Source organism: Hemitrygon akajei, chromosome 13, assembly GCF_048418815.1.
Source record: "Hemitrygon akajei chromosome 13, sHemAka1.3, whole genome shotgun sequence".
In the NCBI taxonomy this organism is placed as follows: domain Eukaryota; kingdom Metazoa; phylum Chordata; class Chondrichthyes; order Myliobatiformes; family Dasyatidae; genus Hemitrygon; species Hemitrygon akajei.
The window spans coordinates 18482920-18510201 of record NC_133136.1 but is presented as its reverse complement, the minus strand read 5'-3'; the positions used below and the strand labels follow the sequence as shown (position 1 = coordinate 18510201).

General features: G+C 41.7%; 1 protein-coding gene across 12 annotated transcripts in view; it reads left to right on the top strand.

Annotated features, from left to right (window-relative positions):
- Nucleotides 1-27282, top strand: part of celf4 (CUGBP, Elav-like family member 4) — a 1266734-nt gene that overhangs the window by 1030967 nt on the left and 208485 nt on the right. For all 12 annotated transcript variants that reach the window (XM_073064226.1, XM_073064224.1, XM_073064223.1 and 9 more), the window contains one exon: nt 12340-12483. In XM_073064226.1, the coding sequence (XP_072920327.1) occupies nt 12340-12483 (144 nt within the window). The remainder of the gene's footprint in view (nt 1-12339; nt 12484-27282) is intronic.

Genomic DNA, 27282 nt, shown 5'->3' with positions numbered 1-27282 from the left:
TCAGTCTAATAACCTGTTGCCCCAAATTGCAAACACATTTCCTCTAAAGCAAAATATTTTGAATGCTGGAAAATAATATACAGTACTGTGCAAATGTCTTAGGCATATATATATTATATATATAGCACTGTACTCACAAAAAATCATGACATATAGGAGTGATGATAAATCTGATTCTGATATGGGTCTCTATTGTGAACTGTGAGTGGGAAGGGGTCAGGGAGGAGGGAATCATAGTTGGGAAAAGGGGAGGGGAGGGAGCATGAAGCACCAGAGAGACATTCTGTAATGATCAATAAACCAATTGTTTGGAATCAAATGACCTTGCCTGGTGTCTCAGGGCTGTGTGTGTCTGCACCTGCTCCTCCACCCACCACTGGTATTCCTTCTCTGGCACCTGTCCCACACCCGTCCCATGGCACTCCACCCTTATCGTTCACAGAACCCTTTGCCCCCGCCAGATTTACAAACACAGTACTGTGCCAAAGTCTTCGGCACCCTTGCTCTATGCAAGTGCCTAAGACTTTTGCGCGGTACCGTAACAGTAGAAAGAATGAGTAAACTGTGCGGATCGCACTGATTTGTGGTGAGACGAGAGGGATATTTTTTTCAGTGTTCTGTATCTGTGCCTTGCAGCATGCACACTTGGAGCATACCTGAGGTCAGGTGCATTGAGTCAGATAGTATTCCATAACGTTCTCCGCTGAGGGGCTGGAACACATTTGGGCTTCTCATCTGAGAAAAGATGTGCTGGCATTGGAGAGGCTTCACAGGAGGTTCACAAGGATGATTCCAGGAATGAAGGGGTTATGATATGAGGAACATTTGATGGCTCTGGACCAGTACTTGCTGGAATTTAGAAGGATGAGGTGGGGGATCTCAAATGTTGAAAGGCCTAGACAGAGTAGATGTGGAAAGGATGTTTCCCATGGTGGGGAGTTTAGGACAAGAGGGCACGGCCTCAGAATAGAGAGGCGTCCGTTTAAAACAGAGATGCAGAGAAATTTCTTCAGCCAGAGGGTGGTGAATTTGTGGAATTTGTTACCACAGGCAGCTGTGGAGGCCAGGTCGTTGGGTGTATTTAATGGCAGAGATTGATAAGTTCTTGATTGGATACAGCATTAAAGGTTACGGCGAGAAGGCCGGGGAGAAGAGCTGAGGAGGGGGAGAAAAAGAATCAGCCATGATTGAATGGTGGAGAAGTCTCGATGGACCAAATGGCCTAATTCTTCTCCTATGTCTTATGGTCGTACATTCTTATATCAGGCTCACTTTTTACAGCATCACACTGCGGCATTCACTTGAATCAGATAGCTACCTTCATTAAAAGAGAAGGTGAAGAAAAATGTATTACTTTATTTTAATTAATATTAATATTTTAGTTAACTAGTTTAACATGTTTAAAAATGTACTTATCATTTAATGTTTGGAATTTTTGTCACAAACTTTATTTCTTTAGTTATTTGCAGATCAATCATCAAAGGCATTCAGAAAATATAGAATAAGCTGCTGAGAGCAGAGTTTTTCATGAGCCTTAGTTTCCATTATCCGTGGAATCATCATAGTTTCACAGATCAGTTTGTTTCACAGAGGAGTCACAGCAATGATATCAGGGGGTGTTAGGAACTGTGCAGACGTAGGGTTAGCTGGAGACCAAATGGAAGGTGTGGGATCCAGCAAAATCCTCAGATCAGAGTCCATTCATCAAGGCTGGCAGGACCTGGAGATAAAGAAAGAAACTGTTGGTTGTGATAAAAGGTGATCTGAGGAGGACATCCCAGAAAGTTCATCAAGTAAGGACATTTGAGTGGAGTTGAGAACAAAACTGGAGCAATCCGGTTGCTGGGTGTGCACTGGGTGGGCCCAAAGCATTGTTGAAGATCCCTACCATCCAACTCACAAACCCTTTGACCTCCTACTGACAGGAAGGAGCGTCAGGACTCGAACTACTAGAATGGGTAACAGCTTCTTCCCTCAGGTAAGACGAATGAATACCCTGCCACTGTCGAGACCTTAACACCAGGACAGCAAGCAGTTTACTGTGCTATTTACTTTATACCTGTGCTGCTCACTAAACGCACTTTGAATTCTATTTTAACTTATTTGTGGTAATATTTTACTTTATGTGCTGTATGTGGCCTATGTTTTTTGGGTACAGAAGAACTTTGTTTCTTTTGGTTGTACAGTCAAATAACAATAAACTTGAACTTGCACTACAGGTCTCCAAACAATCAGCAGGAAACAGAGGTGCAATTATGCAGGCAATTGAATAGTAGGGTAGTGGAAGTAGGGATTTCAACCTTCAGTATTAATTTATTGCAAAAAGACTTCGTGTACCTTAAAGTGCATCTAATAGAGGTCTGTATCAGCACGTAGATAGTCCAGATGAGAAAGGATGATGAATGATCTAATCCTTGGGAGTGTAGACAGAGAATTCACAATGGAGTGCCACTGGAAGAGCCTTTCAGATACTGTGCCATAAACCTATCACTTTGATCTGAGGGAGGTCAAGAGTGGGCCAGAATTGAGGGTTTGGCTGATTTCAAGAAGAACTACTTGCATTAAGACAACAGGCAACAAAATGTTTCAGAGACTAGTAGAGCATGGAAACAGACTTGCCCCTGCCGACCACCAAGCAGGTCACTTTGCCCATGCGTAGCTCATATTCCTCTAACCTCTTCCTAAACACATATCCATCCAAATGTCTTTTGAATGTTGTTATTGCACCTTCCTCAGCCAGATCTTCTGACACCCACATTCCATGAACAGTCTACACCATCCTCTGCACACCAGGTCCCTTTTAAATCTTCCAGCTCTTATCTTAAACTTATACCCTCTATCTTCTAGTTACCTTACCCCAGGAAAGACTATGTGCACTCACCCTATCTAGGCCTCTCATGACTTTATACACCTCTGTAAGGTCACTCCTGTGCTTCAAGGAATAAAGTCCTAGACTGCCCAACCTCTGGCAGTAACGCAGGCCCTCAAATCACTGCACCCTCCTGATAAAGCTTCTCTGCACACTTTCAATTTTACACATGTTTATCTTATCTGTACACAATCTGTACCAAATCCTCCAAATCCATTCTCAGCAATGTCTTGTACACCTGAAGCCTAATGTCCCAGTTCCTATGTTCAATGCCTTGACTAATGAAGGTCAGCTTGCCAGATGTCTTATTTATCACCCTATCTGCTTTTGAGGGCACTTGCAGCAAAATTTTGTACTTGTACTCCTAAGACCCCTTGTTCCACACACTCTGTAGATGATACACTGTAAAAGTCCTACCCTGGCTTGACTTTCCAAGCTGTCACACTTATCTGAATTGAAAATCATTTGGCAATCCTCAGCCCACTTACACTGGCTGATCAAGATCTCCAAGTAATTTTTGATAAACTTCATCACTGTCTACAATACCACCAATCATCTGCAAACTTACTAAGCATGTCATTCGAAAGATTCAAAGGATTCAAAGTACATTTATTATCAAAGTTTGTATGCAGCACACAACACTGGGGCGGCGTTGGTAAAAAAATGAAATCAAATTATTAGAAAGAGGTGACATAACTTGGAAGGTGTTAAATCATTGTGGATAGAGCTAAGGAACAGCAAGGGTAAAAAGACCCTGATAGGAATTGTATACAGATCCCCAAACAGTAGTAAGGATGTGGCCTACACATTACAATAGGAGATGGAAAATGCATGCCAAAAGGACAATGTTACCAGAGTCATAGAGACTTCAATATGCAGGTGATTGGGAAAGTCATGTTGGTGCTGGATTACAAGAAGGGAAATTTCTAGAGTGCTTATGAGATGACTTTTTAGAGCCGCTCATAGCTGAGCCCACTAGACGATCAACTATTCTGGATTGGGTGCTGTGCAATGAATCAGAGCTGATTAGAAAGCTTAAGGTAAAAACCCCCCAGGAGTGAGTAATCATAATATGATCATATTCCCCCTGAAGTTTGAGAAGGAGAAACTAAAGACAGATGTATCTTTTCTACAGTGGGGTAAAGGGAATTACAAAGCCATGAGAGAGGAGATGGCCAAAATTGATTGGAAAAGAACACTGGCAGGGATGACAGCAGAACAGCAATGGCTGGGATTTCTGTAAGCAATTTGGAAGGCACAGGATATATACATTCCATAGAGGAAGAAAAGTATTCTAAACGAAAGATGACGCAACCATGACTAACAGGAGAAGTCAAGGCCAACATAAAAGCTAAAGAGAGGGCATATAAAACAGAAAAAAATAGTGGGAAATTAGAGGATTGGGAAGCTTTTGAAAACCAACAGAAGGCAATTAAAATAGTCATTAAGAAGGTAAGGATAGAATATGAAAGCAAGCTAGCCAATAATATTAAAGAGGATACCAAAAGTTTCTTTAGATGCATTAAGTGTAATAGGGAGGTGAGAGTGGATATCACTGGAAAACAATCCTGGACAGATAGTAATGGGAGACCACGAAATAGCGGATGAACTGAATAAGTATTTTGAATCAGTCTTCACTGTGGAAGACACTAGCAGTATGGTGGAAGTTCCAGGTGTCAGGGAGCATGAAGTGTGTGAAGTTACCATAACTAGAGAGAAGGTTCTTGGGAAACTGAAAGGTCTAAAGGTAGACAAGTCACCTGGGCCAGATGCTGTACATCCCAGAGTTCTGAAAGAGATGGCTGAAGAGATCGTGGATGCGTTAGTAATGATCTTTCAAGAATCACTAGATTCTGGAATGGTTCCAGAGGACTGGAAAATTGCAAAATGTCACTCCACTCTTCAAGAAGGGAGCGAGGCAGAAGAAAGGAAACTACAGGCCAGTTAGTCTGACTTCAGTAGTTGGGAAGATGTTGGAGTCACTTATTAAGGATGAGGTCTCAGGGCTTTTGGAGGCACATGATAAAATGAGCTGTAGTCAGCATGGTTTCCTCAAGGGAATATCTTGCCTAACAAATCTGCTGGAATTCTTTGCAGAAGTAGCAAGCAGGATAGACAAAGCAGAATCCATTGATGTTGTGTACATAGATTTTCAGAAGGCTTTTGACAAGGTGCCGCACATGAGGCTGCTTAACAAGCTACAAGCCCATGGTATTACAGGAAAGATTCTAGCATGGATAAAGCAGTGGCTGATGGGCAGGAGACAAAGAGTAGGAACGAAGAGAGCCTTTTCTGACTGGGTGCCAGTGACTAGTGGTGTTCCCCAGGGGTCTGAGTTGGGACCGATTCTATTTACATTTTATGTTAATGATTTGGATGATGGAATTGATGGCTTTTTTGATATGAAGATGTGTTGACGGGCTGGTAGTCTTGAGAAAGTAGGGAGGCTACAGAAGGACTGAGATTAGGACAGTGGTCATGCACTTTGGTAGAAGAAAAAAAAGTTTGACTATTTTCTAAGTGGAGAGAAAATGCAAAAAACTGAGGTGCAAAGGGACTTGGGAGTCCTTGTGTAGGATTCCCTAAAGGTCGATTTGCAGTTTGAGTCTGTGCTGAAGAAGGCAAATACAATGTTAGCATTCATTTCAAGAAAACTAGAATATAAAAGCAAGGATGTGATCTTTAAACTTTAAAATGCACTGGTGAGGCTTCACTTGCAGTATTGTGAGCAAGTTTGAATGGATGTGCTGAAACTGGAGAGGATTCGAAGGAGGTTCATGAAAATGCATCCAGGACTGAATGGCTTGTCATATGAAAAGTGTTTGATGGCTCTGGGCCTGTATGCACTAGAATTCAGAAGAATGAAGGGTGAAGTCATTTAAGCCTATCGAATGGAGAAAGGCCTTGACAGAGTGGATGTGGAGAGGATATTTTCTATGGTGGGAGAGTTCAAGACCAAAGGACACAGTGTCAGAATAGAGGGGTGTCCTTTTAGAACGGAGATGAGGAGAAGTCTCTTTAGCCAATGAGTGGTGAATTTGTGGAATTCTTTGCCACAGGCAGCTATGGAGGCCCAGTCTTTATGTATCTTTAAGGCAGAGGCTGATAGATTCTTGATTGGTCAGGGTATGAAGGGATACGGGAAGAAGGCAGGAGATTGGGGCTGAGAGGAAAACTGGATCAGCCATGATGAAATGGCGGAGCAAACTTGATGGGCCAAATGGCCTAATTCTGCTCCTATAACATTTGGTCGTATGGAAATTCATCTCCCCACAGACAGTCACGAAACAAAGAAAGCCGTGGAACCTGTTCAAAGAAAAACATCAAATCCCTCCCCCAAGCACAAAAAGCAAATTGTGCAAACTGCAACAGAAAACTATGAGCAAAAAACACAGAATACAAAACACAAAAACGAAAGAGTACATATTCAGTTCAACTCAGTGTTCATTATCTTCAGGCTGCCCCATTTCAAAGACACCCAAAAGTAGCAACTAATGCAGGTCAGTTTCCCAAATGCCATCTTTACTACCCTGTCTTCCACTGATGCCACTTTTAGCGAATTATGTACTTGTACTCCGAAGAACCATCCTTCCGCCCCCATTCCACACACTCGCCAGATCATACACTGTATAAGTCCTACCCTGGTTTGATTTTCCTAACAGTCACTCCTCGTGATTAACATATTCATGGTCCAAGACCAATAAGTTTGCAGTAAAGGCGAAAGGTAAAGCCAACAATTCAAAATATCTTGGATGTCAAAGTCTATCAATGATGGGGTAAAGCAGAATAAAAATATCTTTGGACTGCTTTGAGAAGTAAAAATAGGAGAGACCCTTCAGAAGTATAGAAGTATTGTCAGTGCGTATACTTAAAAAAAGGAGCTTGTGGAGGAGTGGTAAGAAATAGCACTGGCGGTCGTGACTAAGAAAATACCAAAAACATTTTGTGAGATGCAAAAGGATAGCAGGGTATAACAAGGCCGTGAGGAGCCAAAGGACTGAAATATGCATGAAGCTAAAGGGTGTTAGTGAGGGGTGAGGTGAGCATTTCGATTATATATTCATCAGATGTTGTCGTTGGAGAATCTAGAGAGGGGAATGGTGGAATTCTAAAACAAATTACTATTGGAAATGAATGGCTTTTCAGCGTCCTCATGGGCCTACAGGTCTGTAGGTTACTTTAGGAAACAAAGAAGGAGATTTCTGATGTTTGGACAGCAAATTTCAGTCTGGTCCAGCCACAGAAGAGATGGTGAATAACTGGAGGACAGCAAAAATAAAACCATTATTCAAGAATTACTGAGAAGTAAAGTAAAGCAGTAGCTAATTAACCTACCAGCAAGCCTTTGAGATGTATGAGGATGCCAGAGCAGGTAGAGGAACGCCACAAGGTCACAAACAAGGGACACTATAGAGACAGGTCAGGTTAGAATTAAACGGGGTCCCTGGAGTTGTGAAGCAGTAACGCTAAATGAACATAGGACATAGAACACGTCAGCACCACACAGGCCCTTCAGTCTGCAATGTTGTGCCAACCTTTTAACCTACTCTGAAATCACTCTAACACTTCCCTCAAATCACTCTAACACTTCCCTCCTACAGCTGTAATGCTGATTGAACATAGTACATAGTACACCTCAGCCCACAATGTGCTTTTAACCTGCTCTGACACTTCCCTCCTACAGGCATTGTCATTGTGCTGCTTATCATTGTAGAATCATCTGCTTTGCTATTTAATCACTCTTGCCCTTGTTCCCATCACAGAACTCCTTTTTGTTCTTCGCTGCCCTCTCCCAACTTTCATCCACTTTGTACTTGACTCAAATTGATTATCTCACTAGCTTCCCCCATTCCTAATGAAAGGTTAAATACTTGTTAACTCTGTTTTCCCACAACATTGGTGTTGCCTGATCTGTTGAATATTTCCATCATCTTTTGCAGTTCCTTTGAAAAGTGTCCTGTTCTACACTCTGATTTTGACATTTTTAATGTTAAGTACAGCACTGTGCCAAAGTTTTAGGTCCAAGTATGAGGGGTGATTGATAGGTTCATAGCCTAAGGTAGAAGGAGTCAATTTTAGAAAACCTAGCACATTTATTTTTCAACATAGTCCCCTCCTACATTTACACACTTAGTCCAGCGGTCGTGGAGCATACGGATCTTGGACCTCCAGAAAGTGTCCACAGCAGGAGTGATTGATAAGTTTGTGGCCTAAGGTAGAAGGAGATGAGTTATGCAGCTCTCGTTACATGCACATGCAGGTCAACTCTTTGAGTGATTATGCAGAAAGTTTGAAGTTAATAACTCATCTCCTTCTACCTTAGGCCACAAACTTATCAATCACCCCTGCTGTGGACACTTTCTGGAGGTCCAAGATCCGTATGCTCCACGACCGCTGGACTAAGTGTGTAAATGTAGGAGGGGACTATGTTGAAAAATAAATGTGCTAGATTTTCTAAAATTGACTCCTTCTACGTTAGGGCACGAAATTATCAATCACCCCTTGTATATAGCTCGGGTGTCTAAGCCTTTTGCACAGTATTGTATTTGTCAACGTGGAGTGGTGAGCAGGTTTGTAAATCTAGCAGGAGCATAGATGGTGGGAAAGGTGAGGGTGGAGTGCCTCGGGAGGGGTGTGGGACAGGTGGCACAGAAGGAGTACCGGGGCAGAGGCGGCGCTGGTGCAGACATACCCAGCCCTGAGACACCAGGCAAGCTCATTTGATTCCAAGCAATTAGTACGTCCCTGGTACACCCCATTCTCTCGCCTCTCCCTGCCCCTTTTCCCAACCATGATACCCCTCTCCCTGCCCCCTTCCCACTCTCAGTCCACAATAGAGACCCATATCAGAGTCAGCTTTATCATCACTCACATATGTCGTGAAATTTGTTTTGTTTTTGTGGCGGCGGTGCAATACATAAAATTACTACAGTACGGTGTAAAAGTCTTAGGCGCCCTAGCCAAATGTATATGTGCCTCAGACATTTGCACAGTACTATACAAGCAGAATAAAAACTTAGGTTTTATCATCTTCAGCCCTAGATCGCTTGCACAGATGCTGAAAAGTAGCAATAACTACCTGAAAACTGTACTGCAGGATAATAAAATAGATAGATCAGTGTTTTTGGTAAAAATAGTGGAGGGGAATTTAATAAAAATACATAAAGCATTCAAACACTAACATTCTATGATAGAAGAGAGTGATAGAGACTGAAAACTGGGCACGTTCCTATTAAAATTATACTGGGTTTAGATCAAGGCATTGCTAGATTTATGTTCTACTGTATTATATAAAATACATTTTTTATGTTTTGTGTTCGTTATTATTTTTCACTTTAGTTCTGAATTTCTCCGTTGTTTTGACAAACTGCCCTGAGTCATTGATACAGCTTCTTAAAAGCAGAGCTGAAAACAATTCATCAAAGCTAATCCCTGTGCTCCAAGGAATTCTATATAAAATAACTAAACAGCTTAATGCTTGACAAGTATTCTTTCCTCACTCTCAGCTTCCCATTTCTCTCTCTTACATTGTCTTCTTTTCGAAGACACCATCATAGTTTTGCTATGACTTGTCAGAATGTGAATCTTTCATCGCTTGCCAGCTCTAATCGGAAACTATATTATAAACAGCTCAAGGTATTCCATTCTAGATATTGAAGTCATACCCGACTACACAGGCAATAGGTACCACGGTACCTGTTCAGTCACAGTGACCAAAGGTGAATTTCTAACTGTAGCATTTTTCCAAGATTCCTTATTTTATTTAGTGATAGAGCACGGGACAAGGCTGTTCGGGCCCAATAAGCTGCACTGCCTGTCAACCCAAGCCTATTTATCCCAAGCCTAATTACGGAGCAATTTACAATGACCATTTGACCCACAAACTGACAAGTCTCTGGACTGTGGGAGAAAACAGGGGCACCCGGAGGAAACCCAAATGCTCACAGGAAGGACATACAAACTTCCTAAAAACACTGTTGAAGTTGATCGTTGAATTGCTATGTTCCAGTTTTAATAAGATCACGCTAACCTCTATGTTACCATGTTGTTGTGCAGCACATCCTCCAATATTCCTTTCTGTTCTCTCTGTATCCAAGCCCAATTATCCCACACTAACGTTTACAGTCACAGATTCATTTGGCAGGAAAACAGGCCCTTGGGCCCATTTTGTCTTATTTTGTTCTCACATTCCCATCAAATCTCCCAGATTCTCCCACACACATACTTGCTAAGGGCAATTTACAGAGGCCAACTTGTGAGGAATGTGCAGGAATCTGGAGAAAATGCCTACGGTCACAGAGAGCGCATGCATATTCCACCCAGATAATAACACCCGAGTTCAGGTTTGAACCCAGGACACTGAAGCAGCAACTCTACCACCTGCATCACTGTGCCACTCTAAACTTTTAAGAACTCAGAACTCCTTTTTGGTCCTTACTTTTCCCTTTATCCTACAATTAAGAGATATTGAAATTTAAAATAAGAGATTCTGCAGATGCTGGAAATGGCACACACAAAATGCTGAAGGAACTCAGCAGGTCAGGCAGCATCTATGGAAAGGGATAAAGAGTCAACATTTTGGGCCAAAACTCTTCATTGAAAGCTAACTTGGGCTATGCTTTTCCTTACCATTTTAGCTCATCTTGTCTGGTACTTCCTTCAACCTTTCAGCTGCAGGTGATAGCTCCTCTAAGTATGTACTCTGTTTATAAAATAAAGTGTTTGTCTCATTCTTCAGGGTTGGTGTCTGATTCTTTATATTTGTTTGTCTCCAGCTTTGTATAATGTACAAATTTCACCATGCCTCAAAAGGAAAATTATTTGTAATTTTTAAAAGATTTCAACCTAAACTCACCAGCCTACTAATAGACAGAAATATGCCAGAAAAAGGGTCAGTAACATCTTGAAGGAATCCACACATCCTGCTCATGGACTGTTGTCCCACTCCCAACAGGAAGAATACGTGGCATCCACACCAGGACCACCAAACTCAAAAAAGTTACTTTCCCCAACTAGTAAGACTGATCAACACCTCCACCCACTAATCCACCTGCTCCACACCCCCAACAACCACTACTTCATTATTTCCTGTCAAATTCACTTATATACAGATACTTCTGTACCTATCGTCACCTTATGTATGTACAGACTATGTATATAAGCCATGTCATGTATTGATATTTATTGTGTTTTTTTATTATTGCGTTCTCTATCTTATCGTGTTTTGTCTGTGCTGCATCGGATCGGGATTAACAATTATTTTGTTCTCCTTTATACTTGTGTACTGGAAATGACATTACGCAATCTTGAGTATAGTCAAATCACCGAGTCCAAGCAATACTTGCTATTCATTTTGTTGGCCATTTCATATTCTACAGTCTTCTGCAGTCTAAATCCACCATATAATTGTCCCTGCAATTGCCTGTCTTAGTTAATGACAGAGCTCTAGATTCAAGCTCTATTTGGAAGAACTAACCATGTTCAACGCAATGTGTGTAAACCATCAACTTTGCAGGTCATGATGGCAAGGTAAAGAAATGATATTAATCTGATCCTGTAAACAAAAGCAATTTCTTTTGTCGCCACTCATGAGAAATTGGGCACTAGTTAATTAGCCACGGAGTAAATTCTGTGTGAGGTGGGGTTGGCTGAAGGAGGCTCGATGACAGTAGGTATCTAAAAAGCCAGGAGTTAACATGTGCCTCAGTCCAGAAAATTGACTGTGCAGATTGGAAGTGGTATTTGTTTATTATTGTCACATGTACCAAGACACAGAGCAATCTTGTCTTGCCTACTGTTCATACAGATCAAATCATTACACAGTGCATTGAACTAGAATAAGGCAAAACAGAAGCAATTCAGAATAAAGTGCAAAAGTTACCTAACGAGTGCAGTGTAGGTAAATGATAATGTGCAAGATCACAACGGGGTAGATTTTGAAGTCCATCATACAAGAGTATGATAATGGTGGAATAGAAACTATCCTTGAACCTAGTAGTACAGGCATTCGGGCTTTTGTATCTTTTATCTGATGGGAGAGGGTAGAAGAGAGAATGTTCAGGGTGGGTGGCTTCTGATTATGCTGGCTGCTTTACTGAGGCAGTGAGAAGAACCGACAGACTCCATCGAGGGGAGGCTAGTTCTGTGATATACTGAGGTGTGTCCACAACTTTCTGCACATTGGTATTTTGTCAATGTTAGATTTTTATATTTTTTCATAATTTATATTGCATTTCTTTATTTTCCTGTGAATGCTAGAAAATGAAATTCAAAGCAGTAAAGCTCTGAAAAAATATAAACCTCTGCATATTTATATTCACTGTTATAACAAAAACATGATTTTCACAAAACAAATTCCTAAATATTGCACATCAAAGTTAGAAGCAGCAAGAAATCAGAAGCAAAACTGGGAGGTTATAGAAAGTTACTGGCCAGCACCTCAACTGATTCATTTCTGGTTTGCTTTGCAGGGTGCATCTTCAAGTTTGGTGGTAAAATTTGCAGACACTGACAAGGAACGTACAATGCGTCGCATGCAGCAAATGGCAGGGCAGATGGGGATGTTCAACCCAATGGCAATCCAGTTTGGTGCATATGGTGCCTACGCTCAAGCAGTAAGTGACAGTCCAATTTCAGTAATGAAGCAAAATGCATTTTCACAAATTCCCTTGCAATTTGTTGCTGGCTGTTGAAGAGGGCAAGTGCTTATCTTGATCAGAAAATTGAATTAGAACATGGATAATTCATGATTTCAGTAATGTGTTAGTAATGTGAAAATCTATAATTATTACAACAATTATACATCAATATAGCTGCTGTATGATAGTTATATTACCATATATCTATATGTAACAGATAGGTTATACATACATAAATCTATATTACATCAATATAATTTTTCTCCCATGTTAGACTTTCTCAGAAGTGTAATAGTACTTCTGAATGGTACATTTCCGTAATCTTTCCTTCACAAGCAAAAATATCCTGGCCATTTGAAGCAATGCTGTTGCCATGGTAGCACTGTCATACAAGACATTTTATAGTGGCTTATGTAGACATGGTGTCAATACTTTGTGGCATGATTGCATTGTCAGATGCACCCAGCGCTACTAAAGATTTTAAATGAAAACCGCAGGTAAAAATATGAAAGCTGACTGTAATAGTTTGCAGTCCCTTGGAACAGATAAAAAGGGTCATCATGCAGCTATGGAGCCTCAGAGCTGAGACTGCTGTCCCTCAGAGTCTGCGTGCACATGGGCTTACGTGCAGTCTGGTGTGAGATCAGCTGGTTTGAACGTCTTCTTGGTGCTCACGGCGATGGGATCAAGATCGGAACACTGATTCGCGGCAGCTATTAAAAACATGAAGCTGCTCTTAAACTGGGAGCAAAAGAAGAAGGATGCGGAGAAAGCAATGCAGACCAATAATTTCATTTTAGATTTTTAAAATACGTACATCGAAACAGAATCAGAATTGGGTTTAATATCACCGGCATACGCTGTGAAATTCATTAACTTTGTGGCAGCAGTACAATGTGATACATAATAATCGAGGGAAAAAAACGCAAATTACAGTCAGTATGTATATATTAAATAGTTAAATAAGTAGTGCAAAAAGTAGAAATTAAAAACTACGGTAGTTAGGTAACGTTCGTGTCCATTTAGAGATTGGATGGCAGAGGGAAGAAGTTGCTCCTGAATCATTGAGTGTGTGCCTTCAGGCTGCTGTACCTCCTCCCTGATGGTAGCAAAGAGAATGGGGCATGTCCAGGGTTATGGGGGTCCTTAATGATGAATGCCACCTTTTTAAGGCACCACTCCTTGAAGATGTTTTGGATACTACAGAGGCCAATGCGCATGATAGAGTTGACTAAGTTTACAACTTACTGTAGCTTACTTTGATCCTGTGTAGTAGCCCCTCCACCTCCCCCCCCCCCCCGCCCCCTTACCACACAGGATTCAGCCAGTTAGAATACTCTTTGTGGTACATTTGTAGAAATTTGCAAAATACAGTGAAATGCACCATTTGTGTCTAATAAAATTGGTGAGGATTGCGCTGGGCAGCCACCAGTGTTGCCACTCTTCTAACGCCAGTATAGCATGCCCACAACTTATCAACCCTCACCTGGATGTCTTTAGAATGTGGGGGGAATACAGAGGGCCTGAGGGAAACCTAGGTGATCACAGGGGTATAAACAAACTTCTTACAAAGAGCGGCGGGAATCGAATCTTGATTTTACAGCTAGCACTGTAGAGAATTGTGCCAACCGCTTGTGCCAACCCATGTCAACCTTACTCAGTCATTCAATGTTTTCATATTCTCCAACCCAATTCCACATTTACCATCCTTTCATGAAAGGTCTTGATTCTTTTGTGCCTGGAAAAGAAATGGAATTGAGTGCATACTGAAAAAGGACAAGGGGCGAAACACAGGAGCTTGGGTTAATTGGATAGATCTTCTAAAGAGACAGCAGAGGCTAGGTGGGGTAGATGACCATGTATGGGACCATGTATCTCCTGATTCTAACTGCCTCAGTTCTTAAAGCAGGGAGCTGGTCCAGCCCACGGATCAGCATATGGAAATGAAACAATAGGAAAAAGAGAAATTAAGGTAGAGACTATTGGGAAAATAAGGGTAAAAAAAGCTAGAATGTTCTCTGCAGCCTTCCAATTAAACAGGTATTTGAAATGGGCATTGAACTTTGCAGGCATCGTTGCTTTGTTATTCTTGGCTCCCTTAATCTGTTTAATCCGTGTCTCTGGTGAACTTTGCACACAGTCATCAAGTAGGCTTGCAAGCTCAGAGCTCTGACACACTCCACTGGGCTCTGAGGAGCCTTTGATTTCAACGCTTGGCAACACCTGCTGTGGGTTCCTGCCTTCCGACTCAGTGATCTCATTGGCCTGGAATACGAGGGCAGCAGGAAAACAACAAGGTCCATCGCTGATCTCAAAGGATGTTCCTCCCAAAGATGTAGCAACTCCTGAGAGGTGAACTTTTCCCGGTCTGATGCCTGTCGCCTCACTAGGATTTCCAGTTAATCCAGCTGTGTTGGGGCAGCCAATCCCATTAAGGTATGCTCACAGACTGCAGCTCAGGGAAGAACTTAGAGCAGCACGGTGACGTAGGGTTTGGTGCGACGCTGTTACAGCTCGAGGGGGTTCCAGAGCTCGGGGATCAATTCCGGCGCCGTTTTTGAGAAGTTTGTACGTTCTTCCCTTGAACGCATGAGTTTCCTCCTCTGGCTGCTCTGGATTCCTCGCACAGTCCAAAGACATACCAGTTTGTAGGTTAGTTGGTCATTTCAAATTGTCCTGTGATTAGGCTGGGGTTAAATAGGTGCAGGGCAGCGTGGTTCATTGGACAGAAGGGCCTGTTCTGCGTTGTATCTCTAAATAAGTAAATAAAAATATAAAAGTTCTATTTATTGTTTTCAACCTGTACAGAACACTAAATACAGATTGGAACGTACAAATATGATTAAGGTAAAACCTGAAAAATGGAAACAAACATACAAAAAAAAAATCTATTATAAAACCCGTAATATTTTGAAAGGCTTAACTGAGGAGATTTCATGCCACATGCACAACATTAAGCTTTTATTGCCACAAAACATAGCAAACAATATTCATGCTTTAGTACACTATTAAAAATTCACTTAGATCTCACACAACCAAACATAAAATATGCAGTGTATATTAGAGCAAAGCATTGGCATAGAAATTACAATGCAGCTAAACGGTTGTGTTAGGAATGCCCTTGGGTGAGGAATCAACTATTTCAGTTATTGCCCCAGTTCTGAATTTTATTTGCAGCCCAGGCCCAATACAAGCTGACTACCCTCTACAATACACACGCTTGCCTTTATTAGTTGAGGCACTGAGTTCAAAAGTCGGGAAGTTAAGTTGCAGCTTCATTAAAAACTCCAGTTACCTGCATCTGGAGTATAGCATACAGTTCTGGTTCCTTCATTATACAATACTATGCAAAAGTCTTAGGCACATATGTATATTTGTGTATATGTACATACATACATGTATGTATAGAACTAGGGTGCTTAAGACCTTTGCACAGTCCTATAGCAATTTTGTAATTTTACATACTGCATTGTACTTCTACGGAAAAAGCAAAAAACAAATTTCATGTCATGTGTGACTGATGGTTCTGATATGGGTCTCTATCTTGGAGCCTGGAGCCGATGCAAAGCTTGTGAGGGTGGGGAAACAAGCCAACTGGGTTGAATGTTTAGAGGAAGGAATGGACTAAGACCCATGCAAGTTTGAAGTGGAGTCTCATGGCCTTGTAGCATCGGATGGATTAAGCAGCAAGTATGTGGCATTTGGAGCCGATGATAATGATAGCTTGTTACATAGAAACATAGAAATCTACAGCACACTACAGGCCCTTTGGCCCACAATGTTGTGCCAACCATGTAACCTACCCTAGAACCTGCTTAGAATTTCCTACCACATAGCCCTCTATTTTTCTAAGCTCCATGTACCTATCTAAGAGGCTCTTAAAAGACCCTATTGTATCTGCCTCTACTACCATCTCTGGCTGTGCATGCCACGCACCCACCACTCTCTGCGTGAAAAACTTACCCCTGACATCCCCTCCGTACCTACTTCCAAGTACCTTAGAACTGTGCCCCCTCAAGTTAGCCATTTCAGCCCTGGGAAAAAAGCCTCTGCCTAACCACACGATCAATGCCTCTCATCAACTTATACACCTCTATCAGGTCACCTCTCAGCCTGCATCACTCTAAGGAGAAAAGGTCAAGTTCACTCAACCTATTCTCATAAGCTACGCTCTCCAATCCAAGTAACATCTCCAATCCAGGTAACATCTCCAATCCTTGTAACTCTCCCCTGCACTCTCTATAGTTTCCACATCCTTCCTGTAGTGAGATGACCAGAACTGAACACAGTACTCCAAGTGGGGTCTGACCAAGGTTGTATATAGCCTTAACATTACCTCACGGCTCTTGAACTCAATCCCATAGTTGATGAAGGCCAACAGACCATATGCTAACATTTTAACATAAATTCATGAGATTCTTTTTTCTGGGATAAGGCTATAAACAAACAATCCACTGGATCACACTGTTGACGGCAACATCCTTGGGATTTCCAGATTACCTCAACCAAGTGTGGAAAGCCAAACAGCCTTGCACAGTTCTGCCATTGTTGTTATCACACAATCAGCCCCATGATACCTGCAACAGGGAATTCACTGTGACAATTTGGATTCAGCTTTGCTTCTTTAGTAAGTTCTAAGATGGATATTCAATGTGGGGTCAGCAAACTAAGAACAAAGTCATCTGAACGTTTTCTCCAAAGTAGTAGCACAAAGATCTGTAGCATTTCCCACTGGAGAATACCTCACAGTATTCAAAGATCAAAGTAAATTTATTATCAGAGTACGTATTCAGAACAGTGCAAAAGTCTTAGGCACATATATATCGCTAGGATGCCAAAGACTTTAGCATAATACTGTAAGCCTTTTGTTTATATATCATTTCCTGCGTGGGTTAAATTTGATTTGATTTGAAGTGCATGGTGAAAAGACATTCATCTCCATCCTCTCTTTATTTGCCTTTGAAATAAAACTATCTGTGAGTCTTAAATTTTTATTAATATTGGTAAATGTTTAGTAGATACAATACCATGTAAAAGTCTTAGCCACCGAAGCTAGATATATGTGCACAGCATTGTATGTCACCATATACGATGCTGAAATTTATTTTCTTGCGGGCTATGAGTAAAAGAAGACAAATTGTGCAAATAAAAAATAATAATAACAAGAATAATAAATAAGTAATATTGAGAACATAAGTTGCAGAGTCTTTGAAAGTGAATCTATATTTAGTGGAATCAGTTCAGTGTTGAGGTGAGCAAAGTTATCCACACTGGTTCAGGAGCTTGATGGCTGAAGGATAATAACTGTTCCTGATCCTGGTAGTGTGGGAGCCAAGGCTCCTGTAACTCCTTCCCATTGGCAACAACGAGAAGAGAGCTTGGCCTGGATTTTACAGAACAAAGTGTCAACACTGAGCAGAAGGAGCAACAGGATAAGTTAGTCCTAGTGAAGAATTTGAAGGAGGTTTCTGATAGAAGTTCATTATTGACAAGTAAGAACACTGAAAAGTGTTCAACAAAGTACTAAAGAGTTAGAGGGGAGTTAACTGAGAATGGAGAAGAAACTTTGCTTCTAGTGCATGCAAATATAAATTACTCACTACTCATAATTTAGGTTCCAATAGACCTAAATCCAGTTGAATGCTTGCAGGTGAGAGAAAGGACAATCTTCTTTTCTCCTCCAGTGCGTGCAAAGAGCCTCAGTTGGTGAGGTTCCTAGTGCTGATTCTAACAACCACACAGAGGCACAAAGTTTGATCAGCTAACTAATGAGCAGATGGCATTGAAGAAGACCAGGGTGAGAAGGTTGTAGGCTTAGCCCATGCTAAAATAACACTGGTATTTCTGATTAGTTGCAGGTTTTAGAAGCGGTTAAGGATAGCAGTGGATGAATCAAGGACATTGGTGGTTACTTTACAAGTAGAAATTGAATTGAATAATGTTTGAGCTAAATATAATGTTGGCTTTACATCAGATCTTGTTGAGGGGAAATTAATATAATTCTTTTAACAGAAAAGATGATAATTTGTTAAGCAATAACATCACGTGTTCATCACCCCATTCATTCTTGCAACAACCAACAAAATGTTCTAGTTCAAGTTTATTGATATTCCACTGTACACAGTACTGTGCAAAAGTCTTAGGCACACATATATATATATAGCTTGGGTGCCTAAGACATTTGCACAGTACTGTATCTAATAAATGTTTACCAATACTAACAAAAACTCACAGATATTGCTGTTTCAAGTGCAAATAAAGAGGGGATGGAGATGAATGTCTTTCCACCATGTGCTTCAAATCAAATCAAAATAAACCCACACAGGAAATGATGTAAAACACAATTTACAGTACTGTGCAGAAGTCTGAGACACCTTAGCTATATATACAGTATGTGCCTCAGACTTTTGCACAGTACTCCACATGCACACCGCCAAACTAAACAACGTACCTCTGGACCAAGGTGCACAACACATAACATCTAACCCACACAAAACTCAGAAGGTAATGTTACCTCAAATAAATTAACAAATAAGGTGCATTTACGACACGTCAAAAAGTAAATTGTTTACGCTACTGGCAGTTTTTACCTGTTGAGACGTGGGTGGTGGCAGGCAGTTCCGAAGTCTGACAGACTCAAGGTAAGTGTACTGTGTTTCCCATCCTAATAGTCCAGGTTCTAATGCTATGGTATCTCTTTCCAGATGGTAGAGGGTCAAAGAAGATTGTGGGACAGATGGGAGAGATCATTAACAATGATAAGGGCCTTACGTACACTGCACCCCTGATAAATATCTCAGATGGGTGGTAGAGAGACCCCAGTGATCCTCTTAGCAGTCCTCACAATCCTTTGTAGGGTCTTGCAGTCAGATGCCCCAGATACTCTAGTTATTTAACTTGTTAATGGAAGGAAAAATAATCACAAGGTAACTACATTTTCTACAGTAACCAATTTCCCTCAAAATTGGAAGAAAATAAGTAAAAATTGTTAAGTTAACATTTCTCAATGCATTCTGCATTAGCACATAGTTAGTACTATTTTACTGACCCTATATCACCTGAACATTCTTTTCCTCATTGGAAGCTATTGAATATTAAAAGTCCTAGATAGTGTGCACGTGGAGAGGATGCACGTGGGGGAGTTTAGGACCAGAGGGCATGGCCTCAGAGTACAAGGACAACCCTTTAGAAAAGAATTTAAAAGGATTATCTTTAGGGAGAGGGTGGTAAATCTGTGGAATTCATTGTCACAAACAGCTGTGGAAGTCGAGTCATATGATATATTTTAAGTGGAGGTTGATAGGTTCTTGATTTGTATAGGTTAACAAATTTCACGACACATGCCGGTGATAATAAACCCGATTCTGGATGTCATAGATTACGAGATGAAGGAAGGAGAGTGGAGGTGAGAGGGATAAGAAATCAGCCACAATGGAATGGTGGAGTAGACTTGATGGGCCGAATGGTCTAATCCTGCTCCTATGTCTTACTATTCAATATTACAATATTTTGAATATTTCATGAAGATAAGCGTTGCAGATGGCATTGTATAATATGCAGCATATAATTCATTCCGTAAAATGGCAATATATTACCTGCCACATACCATGCACTGTAAAACATACATTGTCAAAGATAATGGATAATGCACTTCAGGTGCTTTGCATGCCTGGCTGGTCTACTGATATAAAGCAGTGTAAGTACAGCTAAGGGATAATTGCTTCGATTACAAACACTACCTCACTACTTTTCTTTTCCTTTTTGCTTTGGTTTTTGCACTACTTATATTCTGATTCTGATTCTGAGTCTGTTCAGGAGAATCAGAATCAGTTTTAAAATCACTGGAATATGTTGTTTTGTGGCAGCAGAACATTGCAATACATAATTAAGAAATGCTATAACTTACAATAAGAAACATATGCTGCATACAAACTAACTTCTTATAAATGTTGCTATACATTGTCCATGTACTAATTGAATGGCCTCTTGTTGAGGAAGGATACTTAGAAGCTAAATTAAACTGATGTACGGCAAAATCTGATGATCTACCGTACATGCACAGATGCAAAGAAGTTGTGGTAATTCTGCTCAAAAGCTTCACGTATGGTATACACACACACAAAATTCTGGTGGAACGCAGCAGGCCAGGCAGCATCTATAGGAAGAAGCGCTGTCAACGTTTTGGGCTGAGACCCTTTGTCAGAACGGTCCTGACGAAGGGTCTTGGCCCGAAACGTCGACAGCGCTTCTCCCTATAGATGCTGCCTGGCCTGCTGCGTTCCACCATCATTTTGTGTGTGCTGCTTGAATTTCCAGCATCTGCAGATTTCCTCATGTATGGTATACTGTCACTGCATATGTATACCCTACAGCTTATGGACAGATAGAATCCATGGTTTTGCACTGATGGGGTTGAGCTTTGTGTACCAGGACCACAGTTCATGGCATACAGAAATATCTGTGCAGAATTTCCCAAAGTCCACCTGGTTCAACAATAAATGTTTAATAAACTATGTTATGTTCAGCATACTTGAATCAGTAGTGTTAAGGATTGTTTTACACTTCGCATTCATTGTTGAGTGAATGCCTGACCCAACTCAATTCTACATCAGAGTGATTCAATGGATTAAATAAAAAATGAGCAGCAAGGCGAGGGGTGGGGTGGGGGGGGGGGGGAAGGGTGGAAAACTAAATCACATTTGAAGTTGTTTTTAAACCTATACTTTTAGAAATAACAAACTCCTTTTTCTTCAAGAGGAGGGATGTCAGAGGTAAATTTTTTTACACAGAGAGTGGTGAGTACATGGAATGCCCGGCCAGGGATGGTAGTAGAGGCAGATACATTAGCGGCTTAGTAGGTAGGAAGGGTTAAATTGATCTTAAAGTTGGTTAAAAGGTCAGCACAACTTCTTGAGCTGAATGGCCTGTGCTGTGCTGTAATGGTCCATGTTCTATGTTCTTGTTCTAAGACCATTCAGGATCTGGCTTGAGCTTTAATTACAGTTATTCAGTTTATTTTTGGAGCTGTTGGTTTCTTCTTGAATTTCTAAATCAAAACTATTTCGGCAAGCGTGAGTGTGTGGGCGGATAGAGTATATCTCCGGTAATTGTTCCATTTATTGCAATTTTTTAAAAATCATATGTGACGGAAAGATTTTCAGTAATTGGTAGTACTAATGTGGCAGCAGAAATCATATTCTCCCTGACAATGAAATACCATTAACTTTTTCCATTGCTGATGTTAAGAGTCTTATCCGGTGCCATTCTTGAATCTGTTGTTCGACGTCCTGTTCATTTACACAGGCAGTATTTGGGAAGTGAGGCATGTGACAGCAACAGAGACACTAATTACTTCTGGTACAGCAACTAACTACAGGGTAGAGAGCACAAATCAGTTGTCATGCTTTAGACGCCATCTAGTGAGTCTGCTGCCAGAGGCGTCATTGTCATTCCACATCATCTAATGTGCTGGACATAAAACTTAATCTGCTGTACAGCCAAGAACATCTGCCTCCTTTTAGTGAATTTTAAAATGATATCTGAATTTCTTTCAAAACTCTTATTTTTGTTGAAAGGAAAAGGTATTGTCTTGCAGCTTTCTATTGGTAGTTTATCAGGTTTATTATGTGCATAATCCTTCGTCACAGGAACATGAGTAATGAAACAAGCAACTGGTAGCAATAAGTCTCTGTTTACTAAAAATGAGGGCTAATGCTCTTGAACTTCAAGAACAAAGATGGTGAATTCTAGACTTCTAAATTCAGAGGCCTTGTTATGAAAATGTATAAAGTTATGCAGGCATGGTTGTTGTTCAAACCAAGCATCAGAATGGGGAAGAAATGTGACCATGGGATGATTGCTGGTGCCACATGGGGTGGTTTGAGTATCTCAGAAACTACTGATGGACTGGGATTTTCACACAGAACAGTCTCTAGAGTTTACTGAAAAAAGGCTAAAAAACATCCAGCGAGCGACAGTTCTATGGGTCTTGTTGAATGAGAGAGGTCAGAGGAGAATGGCTGGACTGGTTCAAGCTAACAGGAAGGCAACAGTAACTGAAGTAACCACACACAATAATTGTCAGCCAGTGGTGCAGAGGACATCAAGGCAAGTGGTTCCTGGTTCAAATCTGGATGGCTCCTTGCACACTTTCCATCCGTGCTGAGTTGAGCCATGAACTAGCAACTCAGCCTCGTAAAAACAGACAAAAAATGCTAAAGAAACAGCAAGGTTGCCGCCCAATGCGCCACAAAGTGTGGAAAGGAACAACAACACACTACAGTGGTACACAGAAGAGCATCTCTGAATTCACGACACATTTTTTTTCGAGGATGTAACCAGGAAGTTAGACGGGGGAGATCCAGTGGATGTAGTGTACCTCGATTTTCAGAAGGCATTTGATAAGGTCCCACATAGAAGATTGGTGGGTAAAATCAAAGCTCAGGGCATCGGGGGGAAGGCATTGACATGGATAGAAAACTGGTTGGCAGATAGAAAGCAAAGGGTAGCGGTGAATGGGTGTTTCTCGGAATGGCAGGTGGTGACTAGTGGGGTGCCACAGGGCTCGGTATTGGGACCACAGCTGTTTACCATTTACATTAACGATTTGGATGAAGGCATAGAAAATAACATCAGCAAATTTGCTGATGATACTAAGCTGGGTGGCATTGTGACATGTGATGAGGATGTTAGGAGAATTCAGGGTGACTTGGATAGGCTGGGTGAGTGGGCAGATACTTGGCAGATGGCGTTTAATGTGAATAAGTGTGAGGTTATCCACTTTGGGAGTAAGAACAGGAAGGCAGATTATTATCTGAACGGTGTAGAGTTGGGTAAGGGAGAAATACAAAGAGATCTCGGAGTCCTTGTTCATCAGTCACTGAAGGTGAATGAGCAAGTGCAGCAGGCAGTGAAGAAGGCTAATGGAATGTTGGCCTTTATTACAAAGGGTATTGAGTACAAGAGCAAGGAAATCCTCTTGCATTTGTACAGAGCCCTGGTGAGACCACACCTGGAGTATTGTGTACAGTTTTGGTCTCCAGGGTTAAGGAAGGACATCCTGGCTGTAGAGGAAGTGCAGCGTAGATTCACGAGGTTAATTCCTGGGATGTCTGGACTGTCTTACACAGAGAGGTTAGAGAGACTGGGCTTGTACACGCTGGAATTAAGGAGATTGAGAGGGGATCTGATTGAAACATATAAGATTATTAAGGGATTGGACAAGATAGAGGCAGGAAATATGCTCCAGATGCTGGGAGAGTCCAGTACCAGAGGGCATGGTTTGAGAATAAGGGGTAGGTCATTTAGGACAGAGTTAAGGAAAAACTTCTTCTCCCAGAGAGTTGTGGGGGTCTGGAATGCACTGCCTCGGAAGGTATTGGAGGCCAATTCTCTGGATGCTTTCAAGAAGGAGCTAGATAGGTATCTTATGGATAGGGGAATCAAGGGATATGGGGACAAGGCAGGAACTGGGTATTGATAGGAATTGATCAGCCATGATCTCAAGATGGCGGTGCAGGCTCGAAGGGCCGAATGGTCTACTTCTGCACCTATTGTCTATTGTCTATTAAGCATTGAAGTGGATGGGCTACAGCAGCAGAAGACCATGAACATACATTCAGTGGCCACTTTGTTCGCTTCAGGAGGTACCACAAAAAGTGGGCACTGAGTGTACAGCAGATGTGCCAACACTAAAAGTGTAAACATTGCTTTGTGTTTTAAATTTATTTTAATTTTAAGGACTTCATGCCCATGCAGGTTGAAAAGACTGCAAAGCAGTGTGGTTTTGTGATTCGAAGACTGTAGGACGGAAAATGAGCAAAATCATAAATGTATGAAATCTGCGTCAACATGAATAACACTAGTTTTAAAACTACTATTTATTTTAAATGGTTGTGTCTGCTTTTACCAGCGGAATAATTTGACAGTAACAGTAGCAGATGGAATACAAAATCTGATTTTAAGTGCTCTTAGATTAAGTGCAATTTGAACCCTGTGCAATAGAACTCAAAATGCATCACCAGGGCCACTCATGCCTGCTATCTACTTATCTTCATCACATCCACAAAGATTTTATTTGAATATAGATGGGGGGGAAAATCTTTAAAATCACCTTATATATATTTTAATCTCTTGCAGCAAGGTATAAACACAGCAAAACAGATCTCCTGCATTGCCAGGAATACGAGCCACCTACCTCTGTAGCATGCTAGAGCAATACAGGTTCAGTCAGAGTCTTCTACTGAGAGGCTGTTTCTCAGCACAAACACAAGACCCAACACAGCACAATTAGCCAATGTGTTGACTCCCAGCCAGTCAATAGCATTCACAGACATTCGAAATCACCCAGGAGCAGTAACAAAAATATAAATGTCAGAATATGCAATATACACAATTAAGTCAATAAAACCTTTGCATTCTCCCATCAGACATTTTCTTCCTTTCATGCAAGTTGGACCACGGCTGACGTTTGCTGACCGTGGATTTTGGCCGATGCACGGGAAGAGCCCGCTTATGGGCAGCAGGTCCAAGTGACTTTCAATGAAGATTTATCTCATTATTTTCAATCCTTAAGCATATTTTTAAGATTAGCTTTATTTGGCGCATGTACATCAAAACAGTGAAATGTGTCATTTGCATCAACGACCAGTGCGGTCTGAGGTTGTTCTGGGGGCAGCCCTCAAGTGTTGCCATGCTTCCAACATCAAAATAGCATACCCAGAATTTCCTAACCCGAACTCATACTTCTTTGGAGTGTGGGAGGAAGCCAGACCACTTGTAGGAAAACCACACAGGGAGAGCATTCAAACCCCTGACTGCCAGCAGGGTGAATTGAAACCCGATCTTCCGATCATTTGTACTGTAAAGTGTTACCCTAAACACCGTGCTACTGTGCTGTCCACCTTTACCTTAACCTCAGTTTCCTGCTTTGTTGGAAACCTGAGAGAAAGAATAAAGCTCATTACCACAAGGATCTAAACAATGTGTGCTTGATGCTGATATCGAATGGAAAGCTGAGATCAAGCAACAGAGGGACCAAAAATTATATCAACACACACAAAGTGCTGGAGGAACTCAGCAGGCCAGGCAGCATCTATGGGGAAAAAAACACCGTCGATATTTTAGGCCGAGACCCTCTGGCAGGACAGAGAGAAAAAGCTGAGGAGTAGATTTAAAAGGTGGAGGGAGGAGAGAGAGAAACACCAGGCAATAGGTGAAACTTGGAGGGGGAGGGATGAAACAAAGAGCTGGGAAATTGATTGGTGAAAGAGACAGAAGGCCATGGAAGTAAGTAAAAGGGGGGGGGGGGGGGTAGGAGCACCAGAGGGAGGCGATGGGCAGGCAAGGAGATAACATGAGAGAGGGATAAGGGTATGGGAAATGGTGAATGCGGGGGATGGGGAGGCATTACTGGAAGTTTGAGAAATCAATGTTCATGCCATCAGGTTGGAGGCTACCCAAACGGAATATAAGGAGATGACATCAACCTGTTGGCATCACCCCCCTCTTCACCATTTCCTGCCCCCTTTCCCCTCTCTCATGTTATCTCCTTGCCTGCCCATCGCCTCCCTCTGGTGCTCCTCCTCCCCCCCCCCCCCATTTTTCTTTTTACCACAGCCTTCTGTCTCTTTTACCAATCAACTTCCTAACTCTTTGCTTCATCCCTCCCCCTCCAAGTTTCACCTATCGGCTAATGTTTCTCTCTTCCCTCCCCCCCCCCCCCCCCCCCCACCTTTCAAATCTACTCCTCAGCTTTTTTTCTCCAGTCCTGCTGAAGGGTTTCAGCCCAAAACGTCGACTGTGCTTTTTTCCATAGATGCCTGTTCCTCCAGCATTTTTGTGTGTTGCTCGGATTTCCAGCATCTGCAGATTTTCCCTTGTTGGTGACCAAAGTTATATTTTAGGTCATCTTCATTTCTAATCATCAATAACATTTTAGCTCAAATTCAAAAGAATGCCGCCTTCTTGAGCAACAGCTCCTGAAGATGTCCTCGGTGGTGAGGAGGATTGTAGCAGGAATGAAGATGGCTAAGTTTATAACCTTCTGCAGTCTCGTTCGATCCTGTGCATTGGAGCATCCATACCAGTCAGTGATGCAACCAGTCATAATGTTCTCCACCATACGCCTGCAGAAATTCTTAGAGTCAGATGAAGTATAGCTGCTGTTGTGCCTTCTTTGTTATGGCATCCCTATGCAGGGCCGAAGATTGATCTCCTGAGATATTGATGCACAGCAACTTGAAGCTGCTCATCCTCTCCACTCCTGACCTCTCCATGAAAACTGAAGTGTTCTGCTGTCTTCCCCTTCCTGAAGACCACAATCCATTCCTTGAGTCCAGTTGACGTTGAGTGCAAGGTTGTTGCTATGACAGCAGTCAACCCACTGATCCATCTGACTCTTGTCACCCTCTGAGCTGCGTCACTCCTTAGTTAGCAGACATGTGCCACCCTGAGATATGATGCAGTGTGGAAATGGTGCCCAGTCATGTGATCACAACATCAGGGCTGTCGACGGAGCTCTGCTGAAGAAATCTCCAAACCCACCAGGCTTGTGCCTTTACAGCATAGCTATTGTGTCATTCCATTAGAAGCTTTAGCATTCAGAAATCACACAGTCCCCTCATTGTTCTCATCACAAAGCTCTCACACATTTATTAAGACCTGGAGCCCAATACTAGGTGTACCCTAACTCTCACACGCAAAAATTCATCTTGTGAAAGATGCCACTCGGTAACATTATCTCATTTTATATAAATTCATTTCTCAGATTCATTA